General features: G+C 51.4%; 1 protein-coding gene across 1 annotated transcript in view; it reads left to right on the top strand.

Moving 5' to 3' along the window:
• taf5 (TAF5 RNA polymerase II, TATA box binding protein (TBP)-associated factor) overlaps positions 1-26,487 on the top strand; it is a 35,248-nt gene that overhangs the window by 3,038 nt on the left and 5,723 nt on the right. Inside the window, exons 2-7 of the mRNA XM_078222990.1 lie at positions 3,864-4,179; positions 6,355-6,518; positions 8,059-8,194; positions 12,982-13,102; positions 19,957-20,086; positions 21,120-21,284. Coding sequence (XP_078079116.1) covers positions 3,864-4,179; positions 6,355-6,518; positions 8,059-8,194; positions 12,982-13,102; positions 19,957-20,086; positions 21,120-21,284 — 1,032 coding nt within the window. The remainder of the gene's footprint in view (positions 1-3,863; positions 4,180-6,354; positions 6,519-8,058; positions 8,195-12,981; positions 13,103-19,956; positions 20,087-21,119; positions 21,285-26,487) is intronic.

Below are 26,487 nucleotides of genomic sequence, written 5' to 3'. Positions count from 1 at the left end.
CCCTAATGTCCCCAATATCACCGAGAGAGACAGTCCCTAATGTCCCCAATATCCCCGAGAGAGACAGTCCCTAATGTCCCCAATATCCCCGAGAGAGACAGTCCCTAATGTCCCCAATATCCCCGAGAGAGACAGTCCCTAATGTCCCCAATATCACCGAGAGAGAGAGCCCCTAATGTCCCCAATATCACCGAGAGAGGGAGACCCTAATGTTCCCAATATCACCAAGAGAGAGTCCCTAATGTCCCCAATATCACCGAGAGAGAGAGTCCCTAATGTCCCCAATATCCCCGAGAGAGGGAGAGAGCCCCTAATGTCCCCAATATCCCCGAGAGAGAGAGTCCCTAATGTCCTCAATATCCCCGAGAGAGAGAGACCCTAATGTCCCCAATATCCCCGAGAGAGAAAGTCCCTAATGTCCCCAATATCACCGAGAGAGGGAGACCCTAATGTCCCCAATATCCCCGAGAGAGTCCCCAATATCACCGAGAGAGAGAGAGTCCCTAATGTCCCCAATATCACCGAGAGAGAGAGTCCCTAATGTCCCCAATATCACCGAGAGAGAGAGAGCCCCTAATGTCCCCAATATCACCGAGAGAGAGAGTCCCTAATATCCCCAATATCACCGAGAGAGAGAGAGTCCCTAATGTCCCCAATATCACCGAGAGAGAGAGTCCCTAATGTCCCCAGTATCACCGAGAGAGAGAGTCCCTAATGTCCCCAATATCACCGAGAGAGAGAGAGAGTCCCTAATGTCCCCAATATCACCGAGAGAGAGAGTCCCTAATGTCCCCAATATCCCCGAGAGAGAGTCCCTAATGTCCCCAATATCCCCGAGAGAGACAGTCCCTAATGTCCCCAATATCACCGAGAGCGACAGTCCCTAATGTCCCCAATATCTCCGAGAGAGACAGTCCCTAATGTCCCCAATATCCCCGAGAGAGAGAGTCCCTAATGTCCCCAATATCCCCGAGAGAGAGAGTCCCTAATGTCCCCAATATCACCGAGAGAGAGAGTCCCTAATGTCCCCAATATCACCGAGAGAGAGTCCCTAATGTCCCCAATATCCCCGAGAGAGACAGTCCCTAATGTCCCCAATATCCCCGAGAGAGACAGTCCCTAATGTCCCCAATATCACCGAGAGAGACAGTCCCTAATGTCCCCAATATCCCCGAGAGAGACAGTCCCTAATGTCCCCAATATCACCGAGAGAGACAGTCCCTAATGTCCCCAATATCCCCGAGAGAGAGTCCTAATGTCCCCAATATCCCCGAGAGAGAGTCCTAATGTCCCCAATATCCCCGAGAGAGAGAGTCCCTAATGTCCCCAATATCACCGAGAGAGAGTCCCTAATGTCCCCAATATCCCCGAGAGAGACAGTCCCTAATGTCCCCAATATCCCCGAGAGAGACAGTCCCTAATGTCCCCAATATCCCCGAGAGAGACAGTCCCTAATGTCCCCAATATCCCCGAGAGGGACAGTCCCTAATGTCCCCAATATCCCCGAGAGAGACAGTCCCTAATGTCCCCAATATCCCCGAGAGAGAGAGTCCCTAATGTCCCCAATATCCCCGAGAGAGACAGTCCCTAATGTCCCCAATATCCCCGAGAGAGAGAGCCCCTAATGTCCCCAATATCACCGCGAGAGAGACAGTCCCTAATGTCCCCAATATCCCCGAGAGAGTCCTAATGTCCCCAATATCCCCGAGAGAGAGTCCTAATGTCCCCAATATCCCCGAGAGAGAGTCCTAATGTCCCCAATATCCCCGAGAGAGAGAGTCCCTAATGTCCCCAATATCACCGAGAGAGAGTCCCTAATGTCCCCAATATCCCCGAGAGAGACAGTCCCTAATGTCCCCAATATCCCCGAGAGAGACAGTCCCTAATGTCCCCAATATCCCCGAGAGAGACAGTCCCTAATGTCCCCAATATCCCCGAGAGAGACAGTCCCTAATGTCCCCAATATCCCCGAGAGAGACAGTCCCTAATGTCCCCAATATCCCCGAGAGAGAGAGTCCCTAATGTCCCCAATATCCCCGAGAGACAGTCCCTAATGTCCCCAATATCCCCGAGAGAGAGAGCCCCTAATGTCCCCAATATCACCGCGAGAGAGACAGTCCCTAATGTCCCCAATATCACCGAGAGAGGGAGACCCTAATGTCCCCAATATCCCCGAGAGAGACAGTCCCTAATGTCCCCAATATCCCCGCGAGAGAGAGAGTCCCTAATGTCCCCAATATCACCGAGAGAGAGAGAGAGTCCCTAATGTCCCCAATATCACCGAGAGAGTCCCTAATGTCCCCAATATCACCGAGAGAGAGTCCCTAATGTCCCCAATATCACCGAGAGAGAGTCCCTAATGTCCCCAATATCACCGAGAGAGTCCCTAATGTCCCCAATATCACCGAGAGAGAGAGAGTCCCTAATGTCCCCAATATCACCGAGAGAGAGTCCCTAATGTCCCCAATATCACCGAGAGAGAGTCCCTAATGTCCCCAATATCACCGAGGGAGAGAGTCCCTAATGTCCCCAATATCACCGAGAGAGAGAGTCCCTAATGTCCCCAATATCACCGAGAGAGAGAGAGTCCCTAATGTCCCCAATATCACCGAGAGAGAGACTCCCTAATGTCCCCAATATCACAGAGAGAGGGAGAGCCCCTAATGTCCCCAATATCCCCGAGAGAGAGAGTCCCTAATGTCCCCAATATCAGAGAGAGAGGGAGAGCCCCTAATGTCCCCAATATCAGAGAGAGAGGGAGAGCCCCTAATGTCCCCAATATCAGAGAGAGAGGGAGAGCTGTGTGAAACTGCATCCACAGAAAGAGAGCTATGTACAACCCTGGCTGGAGTACAGCTCCAACACAGTTCATACTGCAACCCGTCAGACACACAGCCCTGTGTAAAACTGCATCCCCACACAGAGAGTGGGTGCTGTGTAAAACTGCATCCCCACAGTGAGAGAGAGAGAGCCCTGTGTAAAACCCTGGGTGGTGCACAGAATGGTGTACACAGTTCCCACTGCATCCCCAGAGAGAGAGAAACATTCACCACAGTGATATCCTGGGCTCCCAAGGTTAAATTACAAGGAGAGGTTATACAAACAAAATTCGCTGGAATTTAGAAGTTTTCAACAGAATATGGAAAGCTGGTCGGGTGGAGAGAAAGGTTTTCCCTTGATTGGAGAGTCTCGAACTTGGTGGCAGAGTCCAAAAAAATAGAACCAGACCTTTCAGGAGTGAAATTAAGAAACACTTTTAAACGCACAGGGTGGAATTGAACACACTTCCACAGCCAGATTGATGCTAGTTTACATCAATTCATTTTCAATCTGAGATTAATAGATCTTTGTTATCACATGGTATTAAGGGGTTAGGGCCAAGGCGGGTACATGGACCTTTGTCGCAGATCAGTCTTGATGGTGGAACAGTCTTGCATCCCCCCCACCCCCTTCGAGATCAACAGGTACATTCCCCCTTTGTTTTCAGCTCCTGCCTGTATCCCACTACACACACTCTCTCTCTGCCTGTACTCTATCACACAGACAGGAATTTCTTCTCGTGAAGTCGGGTCCCCTCCTTTCCTCTTGGCCAGAATCTCAAAGGGATGTGCCTCCACTCCACCACCTCACTCTTAGAGCATTAGCAGTTTTGATTGGATGCACACATTTTGGGGCTACAGTTGGGATGGTGGGCTTATTGCTTTTTCTAAATGATACCTCCTGCAAATTTAAGTCTTTTACATCAAAGTTGAAGTCCTGTGCTTGCACAGTATTTCTGTCTATGTTGGGGAATCAGCTGGCCGAGTGGAGAGGGTAACATTGTCCCCTGTCACAGTCTGAATCCATTTCCTGGTTGGTTGCAGGTATCACGGCGATCAGGAAGGTTATTACCATGATGACCTGCGCATACTAGCTGGGCTGTCTAAAAAGGAACACATGCAGGGTAATGAGACAGTGCTGGATTTTCGGACAAGTAAGTTTGTGCTCCGTATCTCGCGGGACTCGTACCAGTGCCTGAAGCGTCACCTACAGGAGAGACACAACAACCAGATCTGGAACATTGTACAGGAACACTTATTCATTGACGTGTTTGATGGAATGCCCAGGAGCAAGCAGCAGATCGAGGTGACGTCCGGGGGAATGGCTGGAGAAGCTAAGAGAGAGGCAAATAAAACAAAGGTATGGAACAGTCATTCCCAACTGAGTCAGTGACCCGCCCGGACCCCCATTCTCTACAGAATCAGTGACACCCCCCCCCCTGAGAATCAGTGACCCCCGCCCGGACCCCATTCTCTACAGAATCAGTGACTCCCCCGGACCCCCATTCTCTACAGAATCAGTGACCCCCCCCCCCCGCGACCCCATTCTCAACTGAATCAGTGACCCCCGGACCCCATTCTCTACAGAATTAGTGACCCCCCCGACCCCCATTCTCTACAGAATCAGTGACCCCCCCGACCCCATTCTCAACTGAATCAGTGACCCCCGGACCCCCATTCTCTACTGAATCAGTGACCCCCCCCGACCCCATTCTCAACTGAATCATTGACCCCCGGACCCCATTCTCTACAGAATCAGTGACCCCCCCGACCCCATTCTCTACAGAATCAGTGACCCCCAGACCCCCATTCTCTACAGAATCAGTGACCCCCCCCCGACCCCATTCTCAACTGAGTCAGTGACCCCCGGACCCCATTCTCTACAGAATCAGTGACCCCCCCCCGACCCCATTCTCTACAGAATCAGTGACCCCCCCGACCCCATTCTCCACAGAATCAGTGACCCCCCCGACCCCATTCTCTACAGAATCAGTCACCCCCCCGACCCCATTCTCCACAGAATCAGTGACCCCCCCCGACCCCATTCTCTACAGAATCAGTGACCCCCCCGACCCCATTCTCTACAGAATCAGTGACCCCCCCCGACCCCATTCTCTACAGAATCAGTGACCCCCCCCGACCCCATTCTCTACAGAATCAGTGACCCCCCCCCGACCCCATTCTCTACAGAATCAGTGACCCCCCCCGACCCCATTCTCTACAGAATCAGTGACCCCCCGGACCCCATTCTCTACAGAATCAGTGACCCCCCCATCCCTACCCAGACCCCGTTCTTTACTGAATCAGTGACCCCAGGACCCCATTCTCTATTGAATCAGTGACCCCCCCCCGACCCCATTCTCTACAGAATCAGTGACCCCCCCGACCCCATTCTCTACAGAATCAGTGACCCCCCCCTGACCCCATTCTCTACAGAATCAGTGACCCCCCCGACCCCATTCTCTACAGAATCAGTGACCCCCCCCGACCCCATTCTCTACAGAATCAGTGAGCCTCCGACCCCATTCTCCTCAATGTTTAAATTTGCGAGGAAACTGACTTCAATGTAACCAGCAAATGGCTTTATAAATCATTTTCAGTAAATGAATAATAACTCCACACTGCTCCCTGTGTATCCGTCAGTGAATAATAACAGGAACAGAGGATGCTGGAATAACTCAGCAGATCCCACAGGATCCACTAGGATAGAAAGCAGAGTTAATGTTTCAAGCACGGCGGGCGGCACGGTAGCACAGTGGTTAGCACTGCTGCTTCACAGCTCCAGGGTCCTGGGTTCGATTCCCGGCTCGGGTCACTGTCTGTGTGGAGTTTGCACATTCTCCTCGTGTCTGCGTGGGTTTCCTCCGGGTGCTCCGGTTTCCTCCCACAGTCCAAAGATGTGCGGGTTAGGTGGATTGGCCAGGTTAAAAATTGCCCCTTAGAGTCCTGAGATGCGTAGGTTAGAGGGATTAGTGGGTAAAATATGTGGGGGTAGGGCCTGGGTGGGATTGTGGTCGGTGTAGACTCGATGGGCCGAATGGCCTCCTTCTGCACTGTAGGGTTTCTTCTTCTTCTATGAAAGTCTTTTGACTCTTTGTCAGAGAAATAACAAATAAACCATGCAGATTGAAAAATGTTCCAGGCTTGATTCCCAGTCTGTGGAGATCTCAGTCAGGCTGTTGCTGGGGTTTCAGTGGTTGTTGTTGAAGGAATAATCCAGAGTTTCCTGATCACAATCTGTGAATCCTGTGGAAAGGTGTGTGCTCCTGAGAGAGAGATCAACTTAGTGAGCCTAGGGTCAGGGGTTTTCTATTGTTCATCCTGCCATCTCTCTCAGTCATGAATGAGGCAATGGAAGATCTATAGCCCACATTGGAGAGGAGAGCAGTGAGGGAGGAGGCGAAATGTACCAGGTTCTGCTGTGACATGTTGCTTCTGAATGGGAACGTCCTGTGTCACGGGTTGTATTTGGCTGTGTTTTCTGGGTGGGTCAGTTCTGAAGCTGGGCCCAGTTAACTTGGTGAAATCTTGGCAGGTGTTCTTTGGGCTGCTGAAGGAGCCGGAGATTGAGCTGCCCCTTGATGATGAGGATGAGGAAGGAGAGAACGAGGAGGGGAAGCCAAAGAAGAAGAAGCCAAAGAAGGACAGCCTGGGTGCAAAGAGCAAGAAACAGGACCCCAATGCTCCTCCCCAAAACAGGTGAGTGGGTCAGCATTATCTCACAGGCCTCCCTGCAGCTTCCCCCAGTAATCCTGGCTATGCTGCAACATTGGGTCACATCCACACTGAGCATCTCAGCTCTGTATTCGCTGCTCTCATTACAGAGGCAATTATCAAATGATTATCAGGAACAATGTGGAGTCAGAGGCTGTTCAGCCCTCTCAGCTGTTTGACCGTTCAGTTAGATTGTGGTTAATTTGTATCCCAACTGCATTTACCCTCTTTGCTGTAAATCCCTCGATAACCTTACTAAATAACAAGCACTGTTTTGAAAGCTTCAGTTAAGCCGCAGCATCCACAGTCCTTTAGCAAGAAGAGACTTCCAGATCTCCACTGTGTGAAAAAATACTTGCTGATTTTGCTCCTCAACAACCTGGTTCTAATTGTAAGAGGGTGTTCCTTTGTCCTGGATGCCCCCACCAGAAGAATTGGTTTCTCTGTATCCACCATTTTAAACACCTCAATCAAATCACCCCGTCCCCGTGTACTTGAAGGAATATTAGCCGGTTTTAAACAGTGTGTCCTCACGTCACAGATCTGCTATAGTACAGAATCATAGAATCCTACAGTGCAAAAGTAGGCCATTCGGCCCATCGAGTCTGCACTGACCACAATCCCACCCAGGCCCTATCCCCATAATCCCATAACCCCTTGCATTTACCCAACTAGTCCCTCCGATACTGAGGGGCAATTTAGCATGGCCAATCCACCTAACCCACACATCTTTGGACTTTCAGAAGGAGGCCATTTGACCATCGTGTGTGCACCAGTTCTCTGTAGGAGCACACAAGAATGCAAAGCAGGGGAAGGAGTAGACCATTCGGCCCCTCAAGCCTGCTGTGTTATTCCCCTTTATTGGTGGTGCTTGGACCAATGGTTCATGGTACAGCAATTGGCTACAGTGGCCAGTATTTTAGCTCTGACCCATTTACACTTGTTCTTACTGATATCATGTGACTAACCAGGGTGAGTCTGTCCCACCAGAGAACACTGAATTTTACTGCTTCCAAATTATTTATTCCAAATTTCCCTTTATTTAATCAGGGTGTATTTTGTAATAAAAGTTTCTAATGTTTGAATTTGCGAACCAAGTTGTGAGCATATTTCTAAACATCCAGAAATAGCCCAGGGAGAGATTTAGAGTAAAGCTCCCTCTACACTGTCCCAATCAAACACTCCCAGGACAGGTACAGCACGGGGTTAGATACAGAGTAAAGCTCCCTCTACACTGTCCCCATCAAACACTCCCAGGACAGGTACAGCACGGGCTAAGGGTGCTGGACCCTTCGTGTCCCTTCAGAGATTGCCAGGTTAGGTGCCACTGTGTATTCTTTCCACCAAAGGTGGGAAGTAAACCTTGCAGCTGCTGGATAGAGCAGGAGAATGGGACTGTGTGGATAGCTCCACACACAGCCGCTGTGAATCTGGCTGCCCAAATGGCCGCCTTGTCAATGTGACTTCCTGATTCGACACCGCTGGATTCAGGATCGTTCCTTAATATCTTTTTCCTACTTTTCAGAATTCCACTTCCTGAGCTGAAAGATTCCGACAAACTGGACAAGATAATGATAATGAAAGAAGCCACCAAGCGGGTGAAGCTTGGGCCTGACTGCCTGCCCTCTATCTGCTTTTACACCTTCCTCAATGCCTACCAGGTGAGTGGTTTACCGCATTGAAACATTCTGCAGCTGCAGAGTTCTTCCTCTTGCTGTGAGGAACCACTTCCCCTCCACAGAAGCAGCTCCCCTCTGTTTACCCATCTATCATTGGAAAGTTGTTGGGTGGTTCACTCCGACTGTGCCAGGAAACGTTGCAAACTCTGGAGACACCCATTGCCAATGCGTGTGTTGGTTCGAGGTTAGATGAGGGAGAGGTAGATATTTGGGGCGATGGGGTTGATTGGAGACAGAGTGGAAGTTTTTATGCTCATTGTTGTCCAGTATGTTTGTTCCTAGCTGCATGTGACTAATTGGAAATCCAGCTGTGATGAATTGTTTTTCTACTTAGTAAATGGACAATGAAGCATTAGCCCCCTGATTGGACACGTGATCTCGATACCCATTCACACTGGGAACTTTGTAAAATAGATAAGCTGCTTGAGGGTGTGCTTTGTATTATTCTGGCTCTTTTACTGTCTTGGTTATTGAACAGTATGAGATGCTGATTCAGTAAATGTGCACATGTGGAATCACCGTTTGCCCCTCAGTTCCAGCATGGTGATTACTCAGTGTCATGAGTTTCTGCCATGTGTTTTCATGTGACTGAACAGGCCGACTCTCAGACGCGAGCGCTTTGAGCACATGGGGCAGGATGTCCCAAACGTAGTGGGATCTGGAGAACAAGATGTGCTGTTTCTGCGCCATCGCTCTGCCTCATCATTAAGACATTGGGATTCAAAATGAGATGCAGCTCGATGGACAAGTTGTCCCTATTCTGAACAATTGGCAGCAAGTTCTCCTCTCTGTGTCAGTGTTGCTGAATGTTGAGGAGAGTTCCCAGCCAGAGTGCTAATGTACAGAGCAGTTGTTGTCACCGCACTCCTACACTGCAGTGAGATCTGGACTGTGTATCAGCAACATATAGAATCAGAGGACGTTTACAGCACAGAAAGAGGCCATTTGGCCCATCATGTCTGCTGGCTGAAAAACGAGCCACCTAGCCTCATCGCACTTTGTCGCGTTTGGTCTGTAGCCCACAGGTTACAACACTTGAGGTACAGGTTCAAACAGCTTTTAAAATGAGTTGACAGGTTTTTGTCTCAGAGTGTGGAGTGTCACGCCAAAGAAACTGTGCACTGTCAAAGGGGCTACAGGTAAAACCAGCCAGCAATCAGGACCTCCATCGCCCTCCGGGTCAAAAAGATATTCCTCATCTCTCCCCTCATCTTTCCATCAATCACTTTAAATCTACCCCCTTGTCACTGAGCTCTCCAGGCCCTTCCCATCCACTCTATCCAGGCCCCTCACAATTTTGTACATTTCACTCATCTCCCCTCAGCCTCCTCTGTCCCAAGGAGAACATCCCCAGCCTCTCCAATCTTTCCTCATAGCTTCCAGTCCTGGCAACATCCTCGCCAATCTCCTCTCTCCCCTCTCTAATCCTTTCTGTAATGAGATGACCAGAACTGCGCACACTACTCAAATTGCAGTCTAGTTAATGTTTTATATAGTTCCAGCATGACCTCACTGCTCTTATATTCTGGGTCTGGGGGAATAAATGAAAGGATTCTATTTGTCCTCTTAACCACCTTATCGACTTGTCCTGCTGCCTTCAGGATCTGTGTCCATTCACTCCATAATCTCGCACTTCCTCCACACCTCTCAGTATCCTCCTGTTCCATTAGTAATGCCTCTGCCACATCCTCGGGTTCAGTCTGTTGATCCAACGCTTGTGTCCCTCTTTAAGTCATTCCCACAAGCATTCCGGCGAAACTTCTCCAAAATCAATCCCAATAGACTGAACGCTGTGTCCTGGTGGCCGAGTCCTCTCTCTCACCAGGCCCTGTTCTCCCACTGCTCAACTGGCCAGGGTTTTCCAAGGTGGAGCAAACATCTGTGTGTGTGTGAGAGCAAGAAGTTTTCTATTAAAGTTGGTTCATGGGGCTAAAATATTATCACTGTAGCCACACCTTGGCTAGCCAGTGATTTTTACTGCACCACTCACACGGCTCGATGTGAGGAGGTCACGGTGAGGAATCAATATTCTGTTCTTTTATCTTCATTCAGGAAATGGGGAAAATATCTTATTAAATTAAATAGAGGGGAGACACTAAGGTTCGTAGATGGGGTAAATCTAGTGTGTAGAAAGATGAACAGTGAAATGATGAGATAGTGGTGAAGGAACAGGGAGATGTTGAGGCTGCAGGTATACAGATTGTTACAGATCGGCAAAGCAGCAGCATAATCAAGGACCCCACGCACCCCGGACATTCTCTCTTCCACCTTCTGCTGTCGGGAAAAAGATACAAAAGTCTGAGATCACGTACCAACCGACTCAAGAACAGCTTCTTCCCTGCTGCTGTCAGACTTTTGAATGGACCTACCTCGCACTAAGTTGATCTTTCTCTGCACCCTAGCTATGACTGTAACACTACATTCTGCACCCTCTCCTTTCCTTCTCTATGAACGGTATGCTTTGTCTGTATAGCGCGCAAGAAACAATACTTTTCACTGTGTGCTAATACATGTGACAATAAATCAAATCAAAATCAAATAAAGGTGAGTGTACAGCGAGATAAGGTGCTGAGGAAGTGAAATGGGATTTGGGGTAAATGGAGTTGTTGAATTTGTAAAAGACATTGTTTTGGTGACAGTAGGAGTGAAGTGACATTGGACAAGCTGCTCCAGCAGAGTGTCACACAGACAGAATGGGAGTGACACTGCACAAGCTGCTCCAGCAGAGTGTCACACAGACAGAATGGGAGTGACATTGGACAAGCTGCTCCAGCAGAGTGTCACACAGACAGAATGGGAGTGACACTGCACAAGCTGCTCCAGCAGAGTGTCACACAGACAGAATGGGAGTGACACTGCACAAGCTGCTCCAGCAGAGTGTCACACAGACAGAATGGGAGTGACATTGGACAAGCTGCTCCAGCAGAGTGTCACACAGACAGAATGGGAGTGACACTGCACAAACTGCTCCAGCAGAGTGTCACACAGACAGAATGGGAGTGACATTGGACAAGCTGCTCCAGCAGAGTGTCACACAGACAGAATGGGAGTGACATTGGACAAGCTGCTCCAGCAGAGTGTCACACAGACAGAATGGGAGTGACACTGCACAAGCTGCTCCAGCAGAGTGTCACACAGACAGAATGGGAGTGACACTGGACAAGCTGCTCCAGCAGAGTGTCACACAGACAGAATGGGAGTGACATTGGACAAGCTGCTCCAGCAGAGTGTCACACAGACAGAATGGGAGTGACACTGCACAAACTGCTCCAGCAGAGTGTCACACAGACAGAATGGGAGTGACACTGCACAAGCTGCTCCAGCAGAGTGTCACACAGACAGAATGGGAGTGACATTGGACAAGCTGCTCCAGCAGAGTGTCACACAGACAGAATGGGAGTGACACTGCACAAGCTGCTCCAGCAGAGTGTCACACAGACAGAATGGGAGTGACACTGGACAAGCTGCTCCAGCAGAGTGTCACACAGACAGAATGGGAGTGACACTGGACAAGCTGCTCCAGCAGAGTGTCACACAGACAGAATGGGAGTGACATTGGACAAGCTGCTCCAGCAGAGTGTCACACAGACAGAATGGGAGTGACATTGGACAAGCTGCTCCAGCAGAGTGTCACACAGACAGAATGGGAGTGACATTGGACAAGCTGCTCCAGCAGAGTGTCACACAGACAGAATGGGAGTGACACTGGACAAGCTGCTCCAGCAGAGTGTCACACAGACAGAATGGGAGTGACACTGGACAAGCTGCTCCAGCAGAGTGTCACACAGACAGAATGGGAGTGACACTGGACAAGCTGCTCCAGCAGAGTGTCACACAGACAGAATGGGAGTGACACTGGACAAGCTGCTCCAGCAGAGTGTCACACAGACAGAATGGGAGTGACACTGGACAAGCTGCTCCAGCAGAGTGTCACACAGACAGAATGGGAGTGACACTGGACAAGCTGCTCCAGCAGAGTGTCACACAGACAGAATGGGAGTGACACTGGACAAGCTGCTCCAGCAGAGTGTCACACAGACAGAATGGGAGTAACACTGGACAAGCTGCTCCAGCAGAGTGTCACACAGACAGAATGGGAGTGACACTGGACAAGCTGCTCCAGCAGAGTGTCACACAGACAGAATGGGAGTGACACTGGACAAGCTGCTCCAGCAGAGTGTCACACAGACAGAATGGGAGTGACACTGGACAAGCTGCTCCAGCAGAGTGTCACACAGACAGAATGGGAGTGACACTGGACAAGCTGCTCCAGCAGAGTGTCACACAGACAGAATGGGAGTGACACTGGACAAGCTGCTCCAGCAGAGTGTCACACAGACAGAATGGGAGTGACATTGGACAAGCTGCTCCAGCAGAGTGTCACACAGACAGAATGGGAGTGACACTGGACAAGCTGCTCCAGCAGAGTGTCACACAGACAGAATGGGAGTGACACTGGACAAGCTGCTCCAGCAGAGTGTCACACAGACAGAATGGGAGTGACACTGGACAAGCTGCTCCAACAGAGTGTCACACAGACAGAATGGGAGTGACATTGGACAAGCTGCTCCAGCAGAGTGTCACACAGACAGAATGGGAGTGACATTGGACAAGCTGCTCCAGCAGAGTGTCACACAGACAGAATGGACTCTGACCATTTTATGATTGTAGCAATACTGTATGCAAAGTTAATGTTTTGCTGACTAATTCTGACTGTCTTATTCTGTCTGCTTTCTAACCTGTGATTTCCCCTGTTTGTACCGGTGCAGGGTCTCACTGCGGTTGACTTCACAGATGATTCTAGTCTGATAGCGGGAGGATTTGCTGATTCCACTGTCAGAGTGTGGAGTGTCACGCCAAAGAGGTTGCGCACCGTCAAAGGGGCTACAGGTAAAACCAGCCAGCAACCGGGCATTAGCCTCAGCTGCCTACCGCCATGTTCTTGCCGAGATTGGTCCCCTGCATCTCGCCGGGATTGGTCGTGCCAGGATCGGCCCTGTCACCTCTCCACGGGATTGGTCGTGCCAGGATCGGCCCTGCCACCTCTCCGCGGGATTGGTCCCCCCACATCGCATGTCAGTAGCTGGGAATGTGATGGGGATGTGGCAGTATCTGGGAGTTAGGGAGCCGGACACTTTGTTAAACCAGTTTCCCCCTTGCAGAATAGTGCACTTACACAAGGGAGCTTTTACACCTCGCTTGCCCTTCAGTAGGCATTGCTGAATCATAGAACATAGAACATTACAGCGCAGAACAGGCCCTTCGGCCCACGATGTTGCACCGACCAGTTAAAAAAAAACTGTGACCCTCCAACCTAAACCAATTTCTTTTCGTCCATGAACCTATCTACGGATCTCTTAAACGCCCCCAAACTAGGCGCATTTACTACTGATGCTGGCAGGGCATTCCAATCCCTCACCACCCTCTGGGTAAAGAACCTACCCCTGACATCGGTTCTATAACTACCCCCCCTCAATTTAAAGCCATGCCCCCTCGTGCTGGATTTCTCCATCAGAGGAAAAAGGCTATCACTATCCACCCTATCTAAACCTCTAATCATCTTATATGTTTCAATAAGATCCCCTCTTAGCCGCCGCCTTTCCAGCGAAAACAATCCCAAATCCCTCAGCCTCTCCTCATAGGATCTCCCCTCCATACCAGGCAACATCCTGGTAAACCTCCTCTGCACCCTCTCCAAAGCCTCCACATCCTTCCTGTAATGTGGGGACCAGAACTGCACACAGTACTCCAAGTGCGGCCGCACCAGAGTTGTGTACAGTTGCAACATAACGCTACGACTCCTAAATTCAATCCCCCTACCAATAAACGCCAAGACACCATATGCCTTCTTAACAACCTTATCTACTTGATTCCCAACTTTCAGGGATCTATGCACACATACACCTAGATCCCTCTGCTCCTCCACACTATTCAAAGTCCTCCCGTTAGCCCTATACTCAACACATCTGTTATTCCTACCAAAGTGAATTACCTCACACTTCTCCGCATTAAACTCCATCCGCCACCTCTCGGCCCAACTTTGCAACCTGTCTAAGTCTTCCTGCAAACTACGACACCCTTCCTCACTGTCTACCACACCACCGACTTTGGTGTCATCAGCAAATTTGCTAATCCACCCAACTATACCCTCATCCAGATCATTAATAAATATGAATCAGCATTTGAACCATCAGGAACATTAGAACAGACCCTTACAGCGAGGAAGGAAGCCATTCAGCCCGCCATGGCTGTGTCGACCCTCTGAAAGAGCTAGCGCACACCCTGCTGTATTCCCTCAACTCTGCAGGTTAGCGTTTGGTGCATGTCTAGTTATCTTTTGTACACTCCTGTGGGTTTTGATTCCAGTCTCCTCCCAGATAATCAGAACCCCCGTGTGAAAATAATTTATACTTGTAGTGTTTCGCTGTAGGATTCTGGACTGCTCTCTGAGCAGAGAAGGTTAAAGAATGTTATTAGAAATGAGAGTTATCCCAGCTTCCTTGCAGCAAGTGAAAGGGTCCATTAATGGGCCTGTCGTGTTTTATTCACCCTGTTCTGAAATGTTATTTAGCAAATAACGGGCGGCACAGTGGTTAGCACCGCAGCCTCACAGCGCCAGGGACCCGGGTTTCATTCCCGGTTTGGGTCACTGTCTGTGCTGAGTCTGCACTCTCTCCCCATGTCTGCGTGGGTTTCCTCCGGGTGCTCTGGCTTCCTCCCACAGTCCAAAGACATGCAAGTTAGGTGGATTGGCCATGCTAAATTGACCCTTAGTATCCTAAGATGCGCAGGTTAGGTGGATTGATCATGTTAAATTGCCCCTTCGTGTCAGCGGGTTAGCAGGGTAAATAAGTGGGGTTATGGGGATAGGGGCTGGGTGGGATTGTGATCGGTGCAGACTCGATGGGCCGAATGGCTTCTTTCTGCACTGTAGGGATTCTATGAATTAGGAAAGCTAACAGAAAGCTATCGTTGATTGTGAGGGGAATTTATTACAAAAGGAGGGAGGTTATTCTTCAGTTGTACGGAGCATTGGTGAGAGCACACGCAGACTGTTGTGTACAGTCTTGGTCTCCTTGTTAAAGGAAAGATGTAAGTGTGTAAGTAGTTCAGAGAAGGTTTACTGGACTAATTCCAGGAATGGACAGCTTGTCCAAGAGGAAAAGTTGGAGAGGTTAGATTTGTGCTCACTGGAGTTTCGAAGAGGAAGAAAGGATTTGATTACTCCCCAGGATCTTAAAGGTTTTATTGACAGGGTGGATGTGGAGAAGTTTCTTCTTGAATCTAGAACTACGGGTCACTGTTTAAAAATAAGGGTTACTTATTTAAGGCAGAGATGAGAACAAAGAACAATACAGCACAGGAACAGGCCCTTCAGCCCTCCAAGCCCGTGCCGCTCCCTGGTCCAAACTAGACCATTCTTTTGTATCCCTCCATTCCCACTCCGTTCATATGGCTATCTAGATAAGTCTTAAATGTTCCCAGTGTGTCCGCCTCCACCACCTTGCCTGGCAGCGCATTCCAGGCCCCCACCACCCTCTGTGTAAAATATGTCCTTCTGATATCTGTGTTAAACCTCCCCCCCTTCACCTTGAACCTATGACCCCTCGTGAACGTCACCACCGACCTGGGGAAAAGCTTCCCACCGTTCACCCTATCTATGCCTTTCATAATTTTATACACCTCTATTAAGTCTCCCCTCATCCTTCGTCTTTCCAGGGAGAACAACCCCAGTTTACCCAATCTCTCCTCGTAACTAAGCCCCTCCATACCAGGCAACATCCTGGTAAACCTCCTCTGTACTCTCTCCAAAGCCTCCACGTCCTTCTGGTAGTGTGGCGACCAGAACTGGACGCAGTATTCCAAATGCGGCCGAACCAACGTTCTATACATCTGCAACATCAGACCCCAACTTTTATACTCTATGCCCCGTGCTATAAAGGCAAGCATGCCATATGCCTTCTTCACCACCTTCTCCACCTGTGATGTCACCTTCAAGGATCTGTGGACTTGCACACCCAGGTCCCTCTGCGTATCTACACCCTTTATGGTTCTGCCATTTATCGTATAACTCCTCCCGACATTATTTCTACCAAAATGCATCACTTCGCATTTATCAGGATTGAACTCCATCTGCCATTTCTTTGCCCAAATTTCCAGCCTATCTATATCCTTCTGTAGCCTCTGACAATGTTCCTCACTATCTGCAAGTCCTGCCAATTTTGTGTCGTCCACAAACTTACTGATCACCCCAGTTACAGCTTCTTCCAGATCGTTTATATAAATCACAAACAGCAGAGGTCCCAATACAGAGCCCTGCGGAACACCACTAGTCACAGGCATCCAGCTGGAAAAAGACCCTTCCACTACCACCCTCTGTCTTCTGTGACCAAGCCAGTTCTCCACCCATCTAGCCACCTCCCCCTTTATCCCATGAGATCCTACCTTTTTCACCAGCCTACCATGAGGGACTTTGTCAAACGCTTTACTAAAGTCCATATAGACGACATCCACGGCCCTTCCCACGTCAACCATTCTGGTCACTTCTTCAAAAATCTCCACCAGGTTAGTGAGGCAAGACCTCCCTCTCACAAAACCATGCTGACTATCGTTAATGAGTTTATTCCTTTCTAAATGCGCATACATCCTATCTCTAAGAATCCTCTCCAACAACTTCCCCACCACGGACGTCAAGCTCACCGGCCTATAATTTCCCGGGTTATCCTTCCTACCCGTCTTAAATAACGGGACCACATTAGCTATCCTCCAATCCTCTGGGACCTCACCTGTGTCCAGTGACGAGACAAAGATTTGCGTCAGAGGCCCAGCGATTTCATCTCTTGTCTCCCTGAGCAGCCTTGGATAGATTCCATCAGGCCCTGGGGATTTGTCAGTCTTTATATTCTCTAACAAACCTAACACTTCCTCCCTTGTAATGGAGATTTTCTCCAACGGTTCAACACTCCCCTCCGAGACACTCCCAGTCAACACATCCCTCTCCTTTGTGAATACCGACGCAAAGTATTCATTTAGGATCTCCCCTACTTCTTTGGGCTCCAAGCATAATTCCCCACTTTTGTCCCTGAGAGGTCCGATTTTTTCCCTGACAACCCTTTTGTTCCTAACGTATGAATAAAATGCCTTGGGATTCTCCTTAATCCTGTCTGCCAAGGACATTTCGTGACCCCTTTTTGCCCTTATAATTCCCCGTTTGAGTTCTTTCTTACTTTCTTTGTATTCCTCCAGAGCTCCCTCCGTTTTTAGCTGCCTGGACCTAACATACGCCTCTCTTTTCTTTTTGACCAGTCCCTCGATTTCCCTGGTTATCCACGGTTCTCGAATCCTACCCTTCCTATCCTTTTTTACAGGCACATGCCTGTCCTGTAGCCCTAACAACTGTTCCTTAAAAGATTCCCACATGCCAGATGTGGATTTACCCTCAAACAGCCTCTCCCAATCAAGAACTGCCAATTTCTGCCTAATCCCACTAAAGTTAGCCTTCCCCCAATCCAACATCTTACCCTTGGGACACCACTCATCCTTTTCCATCACTATCCTAAAGCTAACAGAATTGTGGTCACTATTTGCCACATGTTCCCCTACCGAAACTTTGAAGACCTGACCGGGCTCATTCCCCAGTACTAGGTCCAATATAGCCCCCTCTCTAGTCGGGCTATCTACATATTGTTCCAAAGAACCCTCCTGTACACATTTTACAAATTCCTCCCCATTCAGAGTCCCAGCTCTCAGCGATTTCCAGTCTATACCAGGGAAATTGAAGTCTCCCACGACAACAACCCTATTTTTCCTGCACCTATCCAGTATCTCCTGACATATCCGTTCTTCCACTTCCCTTGGGCTGTTGGGGGGCCTGTAGTACACCCCCAACATAGTGACTGCGCCCTTCCTGTTTCTAAGCTCCACCCAGAGTGACTCGTTACATGACCCCTCTGAATTGTCCTCCCTCTGCACCGCTGTAATGTGCTCTCCAACTAATACTGCTACTCCCCCACCTCTTTTGGCCCCTCCTCTGTCTCGCCTAAAACACTTGTACCCCGGAATATTCAGCTGCCAGTCCTGTCCATCTTTCAACCAAGTCTCCGTCACCGCAACCACATCCAAATTCCTCGTGAGCATTAAGGCCCTAAGTTCGTCTGTCTTACCTGCTACGCTCCTTGCATTGAAGTATAAGCACTCCAGACCTCCAGGCCCAGTGAGGTCATCCTCCCCCAGAGTGCTCTTCTTCTTTGCCAGCCTTGTCCCAGCCCCAAGCTCGTCCCCAGCCTCTACACTTGTGGACCTAATATTTTGATCCCCACCCCCCTGCCATACTAGTTTAAACCCCCCCGAACTGCACTAGCAAAACTCCCAGCCAGGATATTCGTGCCCTTCCAACTTAGTTGTGACCCGTCCTTCTTGTACAGGTGCCATCCTCTCCTGAAAACTTCCCATTGATCTATGAAAATGAAGCCCTCCCTCCTGGACCAGTCCTTTAGCCAAGCATTCAATTGTACTAACTCCCTATTCTTAGCCTCACTGGCACGAGGCATTGGGAGCAGCCCAGAGATGGCCACCCTGGAGGCCCTACTTTTTAGTCTATTTCCCAACTCCCTGAATTGCTCTTGTAGGATCCCTCTGCTCTTCCTATCTACGTCATTTGCACCAATGTGTACAATGACATCTGTTTCTTTATCTTCTTTATCTCCTATATGAGGAGAACCATTTCTCCGAGGGTGCTGAGTCTCTGGACTCTCTTCTTCAAAAGCAGTGGCAGCAAAGTCTTTGAATATTTTTATGGCACAGCGAGATAGATACTTGATTAACGAGGGGGTGAAAGGCTATCGGGGGTCGGCAGGAATATATGGGGTTGAGATTACAATCGGATCAGCCATGATCTTATTGAATGTGGGAGCAGGGCTGGAGGGGCCTACTCCTCCTCATTCATATGTTTGTACGCTATAAGCCTCAGTGTAGCACAGAGATCAGGAGCTCCGTGTTTGGAATCACCGGCACTATCCTGTCTCCTGTCAGCCTGCACTGGGCCTGGGAGCCCCAGGCATTTTTGGGAATGTGAATCTTGGGCATAGCTGAGTGAGCAGCTCAGTACGAACTCGCTTTGCTTCATACAGACTGTGTGCCGGTTGTCTGTACCTGTGAATACATCATATAGCCGTGTATATCTCTCCTACAGGAAAGACCAGTCTGCTGCAGCTCAGGGCAGCCAAGGAGATTTCCATCTCTCAGGACATGCTGCGATTTGATTTTTATACATCTAGATCATCATAATAAAGTTTCTGGTCTTGTCTGAGAGTGGCTGAGTTACGGGAGATGTGTTGGCTCTCAGTCATAGAAATCGTAGAAACGCTACAGTGCAGAAAGAGGCCATTCAGCCCATCGAGTCTGCACCTACCACAATCCCACCCAGGCCCTACCTCCATATCCCTACATATTTACCCAACTAATCCCTCTAACCTACGCATCTCAGGACACTAAGGGCAAGTTTTAGCATGGCCAATCAACCTAACCCGCACATCTTTGGACTGTGGGAGGAAACCGGAGGAAACCCACGCAGACACGAGGAGAATGTGCAAACTCCACACAGACAGTGACCCAAGCCGGGAATCGAACCCAGGTCCCTGGAGCTGTGAAGCAGCAGTGCTAACCACTGTGCTACTGTGCTGCCTGTGATTTGCAGCATGATTTGAGGCAGCAGTCTCGCTAACCGCACGGTCTTTCTCCTTTAGATCTCAGTTTAATCGACAAGGAATCGGAAGATGTGTTGGAGCGGATAATGGATGAGAAGACAGCGTGTGAGTTTAAAATGTTACTGGGACACGGTGGCCCGGTGTATGGGACAAGCTTCAGCCCTGACAGGTAAGCAGCAGCTACTTGGGAAGCAGTAGACGTCTTTTTTTTTTAGAACAAAATGAACGGACCCAAGCACCGCTCAGAAAGGAAGAACTTGCATTTCTGTGGCACCTTTCGTGACCTCAGGACATCACAAAGCATAATCTTTATTTAGTGCTGGTTGGGGGATAAATATTGTCTGTGCAGCAGGGAAGAACTCTTTCAGAATCCTGCCTTGGGATCTTTCACACCACCATACAGGGAAATGGGCACGCAGCCCGGGCAGTATGATCCGAAGTTGCCACACTCCACTCGGGAATCCAGAGCTGTTAAATTTATTTATTTGTCACAAGTAGGCTTACATTAACACTGCAATGAAGTCATAGAGTCAGAAAGGTTTACAGCATGGAAACAGGCCCTTCGGCCCAAGTTGTCCATGCCGCCCTTTTTTAAACCCCTAAGCTAATCCCAATTGCCCGCATTTGGCCCATATCCCTCTACACCCATTGTACCCATGTAACTGTCTAAACAATTTTTAAAAGACAAAATTGTACCTGCCTCTACTCCTACCTCTGGCAGCTTGTTCCAGACACTCACCACCCTCTGTGTTAAAAATTGTCCCTCTGGACACTTTTGTATCTCTCCCCTCTCACCTTAAACCTATGCCCTCTAGTTTTAGACTCCCCTACCTTTGGGAAAAGATATCGACTATCTACCTTGTCTATGCCCCTCATTATTTTATAAACCTCTATAAGGTCACCCCTCAGCCTTCTACGCCCCAGAGAAAAAAGTCCCAGTCTATCCAGCCTCTCCTTATAACTCAAACCATCAAGTCCCAGTAGCATCCTAGTAAATCTTTTCTGCACTCTTTCTAGTTTAATCGTATCCTTTCTATAATAGGGTGACCAGAACTGTACACAGTATTCCAAAGAGAGGAGCAACACTGAGCGTTGTGCACCAGCAGCACCTAGACCAAAGAGAGGTTGTGACTGAGACAGAGTTGACTTTGCAGCTTGGAAATCTGTCTGTGATTAATGTTTCTGTACTCTGTCCTGCTCAGGAATTACCTGCTGTCCAGCTCAGAGGATGGCACAGTCAGACTCTGGAGTCTGCAAACATTCACCTGTCTCGTGGGCTACAAAGGACACAACTACCCAGTGTGGGATACGCAGTTTTCTCCCTACGGTTACTACTTCATCTCAGGGGGTCATGACCGTGTGGCACGGTGAGTGGGATCACGATTGTGGGCAGGGTGAGTGTGGGGTCACGATTGTGGGCAGGGTGAGTGTGGGGTCACGATTGTGGGCAGGGTGAGTGTGGGGTCACGATTGTGGGCAGGGTGAGTGTGGGGTCACGATTGTGGGCAGGGTGAGTGTGGGGTCACGATTGTGGGCAGGGTGAGTGTGGGGTCACGATTGTGGGCAGGGTGAGTGTGGGGTCACGATTGTGGGCAGGGTGAGTGTGGGGTCACGATTGTGGGCACGATGAGTGTGAGTGTGGGGTCACGATTGTGGGCAGGGTGAGTGTGGGATCACGATTGTGGGCAGGGTGAGTGTGGGATCACGATTGTGGGCAGGGTGAGTGTGGGGTCACGATTGTGGGCAGGGTGAGTGTGGGGTCACGATTGTGGGCACGGTGAGTGTGGGGTCACGATTGTGGGCACGGTGAGTGTGGGATCACGATTGTGGGCACGGTGAGTGTGGGATCACGATTGTGGGCACAGTGAGTGTGGGGTCACGATTGTGGGCAGGGTGAGTGTGGGATCACGATTGTGGGCACGGTGAGTGTGGGATCACGATTGTGGGCACGGTGAGTGTGGGATCACGATTGTGGGCAGGGTGAGTGTGGGGTCACGATTGTGGGCACGGTGAGTGTGGGGTCACGATTGTGGGCACGGTGAGTGTGGGGTCACGATTGTGGGCAGGGTGAGTGTGGGGTCACGATTGTGGGCAGGGTGAGTGTGGGGTCACGATTGTGGGCAGGGTGAGTGTGGGGTCACGATTGTGGGCAGGGTGAGTGTGGGGTCACGATTGTGGGCAGGGTGAGTGTGGGGTCACGATTGTGGGCAGGGTGAGTGTGGGGTCACGATTGTGGGCAGGGTGAGTGTGGGGTCACGATTGTGGGCACGATGAGTGTGAGTGTGGGGTCACGATTGTGGGCAGGGTGAGTGTGGGGTCACGATTGTGGGCACGGTGAGTGTGGGATCACGATTGTGGGCACGGTGAGTGTGGGATCACGATTGTGGGCACGGTGAGTGTGGGGTCACGATTGTGGGCAGGGTGAGTGTGGGGTCACGATTGTGGGCACGGTGAGTGTGGGGTCACGATTGTGGGCAGGGTGAGTGTGGGGTCACGATTGTGGGCAGGGTGAGTGTGGGGTCACGATTGTGGGCACGGTGAGTGTGGGGTCACGATTGTGGGCACGGTGAGTGTGGGGTCACGATTGTGGGCACGGTGAGTGTGGGGTCACGATTGTGGGCAGGGTGAGTGTGGGGTCACGATTGTGGGCAGGGTGAGTGTGGGGTCACGATTGTGGGCACGGTGAGTGTGGGATCACGATTGTGGGCAGGGTGAGTGGGGTCACGATTGTGGGCAGGGTGAGTGTGGGATCACGATTGTGGGCAGGGTGAGTGGGGTCACGATTGTGGGCAGGGTGAGTGTGGGATCACGATTGTGGGCATGGTGAGTGTGGGGTCACGATTGTGGGCACGGTGAATGTGGGGTCACGATTGTGGGCACGGTGAATGTGGGGTCACGATTGTGGGCAGGGTGAGTGTGGGGTCACGATTGTGGGCAGGGTGAGTGTGGGGTCACGATTGTGGGCAGGGTGAGTGTGGGGTCACGATTGTGGGCAGGGTGAGTGTGGGGTCACGATTGTGGGCAGTGTGAGTGTGGGGTCACGATTGTGGGCAGGGTGAGTGTGGGATCACGATTGTGGGCACGGTGAGTGTGGGGTCACGATTGTGGGCACGGTGAATGTGGGGTCACGATTGTGGGCACGGTGAATGTGGGGTCACGATTGTGGGCACGGTGAATGTGGGGTCACGATTGTGGGCAGGGTGAGTGTGGGGTCACGATTGTGGGCACGGTGAGTGTGGGGTCACGATTGTGGGCAGGGTGAGTGTGGGGTCACGATTGTGGGCAGGGTGAGTGTGGGGTCACGATTGTGGGCAGGGTGAGTGTGGGGTCACGATTGTGGGCAGGGTGAGTGTGCAAACGTAGGGTCACAACCGAGTGGAAGGGTGAGTGGGATCACAGTTGTGTGGGACGGTGAGCGAGGGGGTCACGATTGTGGGCACGGTGAGTGGGGTCACGATCGTGGGCAGGGTGAGTGTGGGATTACGATTGTGGGCAGGGAGAGTGTGGGGTCACGATTGTGGGCAGGGTGAGTGTGGGATCACGATTGTGGGCAGGGTGAGTGTGGGGGTCACGATTGTGGGCACGGTGAGTGTGGGATCACGATTGTGGGCACGGTGAGTGTGGGATCACGATTGTGGGCACGGTGAGTGTGGGGTCACGATTGTGGGCAGGGTGAGTGTGGGGTCACGATTGTGGGCACGGTGAGTGTGGGCTCACGATTGTGTGCACGGTGAGTGTGGGATCACGATTGTGGGCTGGGTGAGTGTGGGATCACGATTGTGGGCTGGGTGAGTGTGGGATCACGATTGTGGGCAGGGTGAGTGTGGGGTCACGATTGTGGGCACGGTGAGTGTGGGATCACGATTGTGGGCACGGTGAGTGTGGGATCACGATTGTGGGCAGGGTGACTGTGGGGGTCACGATTGTGGGCACGGTGAGTGTGGGATCACAATTGTGGGCAGGGTGAGTGTGGGATCACGATTGTGGGCAGGGTGAGTGTGGGATCACGATTGTGGGCACGGTGAGTGTGGGGTCACGATTGTGGGCAGGGTGAGTGTGGGGTCACGATTGTGGGCACGGTGAGTGTGGGGTCACGATTGTGGGCAGGGTGAGTGTGGGGTCACGATTGTGGGCACGGTGAGTGTGGGGTCACGATTGTGGGCAGGGTGAGTGTGGGGTCACGATTGTGGGCAGGGTGAGTGTGGGGTCACGATTGTGGGCACGGTGAGTGTGGGATCACGATTGTGGGCAGGGTGAGTGGGGTCACGATTGTGGGCAGGGTGAGTGTGGGATCACGATTGTGGGCAGGGTGAGTGGGGTCACGATTGTGGGCAGGGTGAGTGTGGGATCACGATTGTGGGCATGGTGAGTGTGGGGTCACGATTGTGGGCACGGTGAATGTGGGGTCACGATTGTGGGCACGGTGAATGTGGGGTCACGATTGTGGGCAGGGTGAGTGTGGGGTCACGATTGTGGGCAGGGTGAGTGTGGGGTCACGATTGTGGGCAGGGTGAGTGTGGGGTCACGATTGTGGGCAGGGTGAGTGGGGTCACGATTGTGGGCAGTGTGAGTGTGGGGTCACGATTGTGGGCAGGGTGAGTGTGGGATCACGATTGTGGGCACGGTGAGTGTGGGGTCACGATTGTGGGCACGGTGAATGTGGGGTCACGATTGTGGGCACGGTGAATGTGGGGTCACGATTGTGGGCACGGTGAATGTGGGGTCACGATTGTGGGCAGGGTGAGTGTGGGGTCACGATTGTGGGCACGGTGAGTGTGGGGTCACGATTGTGGGCAGGGTGAGTGTGGGGTCACGATTGTGGGCAGGGTGAGTGTGGGGTCACGATTGTGGGCAGGGTGAGTGTGGGGTCACGATTGTGGGCAGGGTGAGTGTGCAAACGTAGGGTCACAACCGAGTGGAAGGGTGAGTGGGATCACAGTTGTGTGGGACGGTGAGCGAGGGGGTCACGATTGTGGGCACGGTGAGTGGGGTCACGATCGTGGGCAGGGTGAGTGTGGGATTACGATTGTGGGCAGGGTGAGTGTGGGGTCACGATTGTGGGCAGGGTGAGTGTGGGATCACGATTGTGGGCAGGGTGAGTGTGGGGGTCACGATTGTGGGCACGGTGAGTGTGGGATCACGATTGTGGGCACGGTGAGTGTGGGATCACGATTGTGGGCACGGTGAGTGTGGGGTCACGATTGTGGGCAGGGTGAGTGTGGGGTCACGATTGTGGGCACGGTGAGTGTGGGATCACGATTGTGGGCACGGTGAGTGTGGGATCACGATTGTGGGCACGGTGAGTGTGGGATCACGATTGTGGGCAGGGTGACTGTGGGGGTCACGATTGTGGGCACGGTGAGTGTGGGATCACGATTGTGGGCAGGGTGAGTGTGGGATCACGATTGTGGGCAGGGTGAGTGTGGGATCACGATTGTGGGCACGGTGAGTGTGGGGTCACGATTGTGGGCACGGTGAGTGTGGGATCACGATTGTGGGCAGGGTGAGTGTGGGATCACGATTGTGGGCAGGGTGAGTGTGGGGTCACGATTGTGTGCACGGTGAGTGTGGGATCACGATTGTGGGCACGGTAAGTGTGGGGTCACGATTGTGGGCAGGGTGAGTGTGGGGTCACGATTGTGGGCAGGGTGAGTGTGGGATCACGATTGTGGGCACGGTGAGTGTGGGGTCACGATTGTGGGCACGGTGAGTGTGGGATCACGATTGTGGGCAGGGTGAGTGTGGGGTCACGATTGTGGGCTGGGTGAGTGCGAGTGTGGGTTCACGATTGTGGGCAGGGTGAGTGTGGGATCACGATTGTGGGCAGGGTGAGTGTGGGGTCACGATTGTGGGCACGGTGAGTGTGGGATCACGATTGTGGGCACGGTGAGTGTGGGATCACGATTGTGGGCAGGGTGACTGTGGGGGTCACGATTGTGGGCACGGTGAGTGTGGGATCACGATTGTGGGCAGGGTGAGTGTGGGATCACGATTGTGGGCAGGGTGAGTGTGGGATCACGATTGTGGGCACGGTGAGTGTGGGGTCACGATTGTGGGCACGGTGAGTGTGGGATCACGATTGTGGGCAGGGTGAGTGTGGGATCACGATTGTGGGCAGGGTGAGTGTGGGGTCACGATTGTGTGCACGGTGAGTGTGGGATCACGGTGGTGGGCACGGTGAGTGTGGGGTCACGATTGTGGGCAGGGTGAGTGTGGGGTCACGATTGTGGGCAGGGTGAGTGTGGGATCACGATTGTGGGCACGGTGAGTGTGGGGTCACGATTGTGGGCACGGTGAGTGTGGGATCACGATTGTGGGCAGGGTGAGTGTGGGGTCACGATTGTGGGCTGGGTGAGTGCGAGTGTGGGTTCACGATTGTGGGCAGGGTGAGTGTGGGATCACGATTGTGGGCAGGGTGAGTGTGGGGTCACGATTGTGGGCAGGGTGAGTGTGGGATCACGATTGTGGGCAGGGTGAGTGTGGGATCACGATTGTGGGCAGGGTGAGTGTGGGATCACGATTGTGGGCAGGGTGAGTGTGGGGTCACGATTGTGGGCACGGTGAGTGTGG

The sequence above is a fragment of the Mustelus asterias genome, chromosome 11 (genome assembly GCF_964213995.1).
Source record: "Mustelus asterias chromosome 11, sMusAst1.hap1.1, whole genome shotgun sequence".
Taxonomy (NCBI): domain Eukaryota; kingdom Metazoa; phylum Chordata; class Chondrichthyes; order Carcharhiniformes; family Triakidae; genus Mustelus; species Mustelus asterias.
This window is presented reverse-complemented; position numbering and strand designations above follow the sequence as displayed.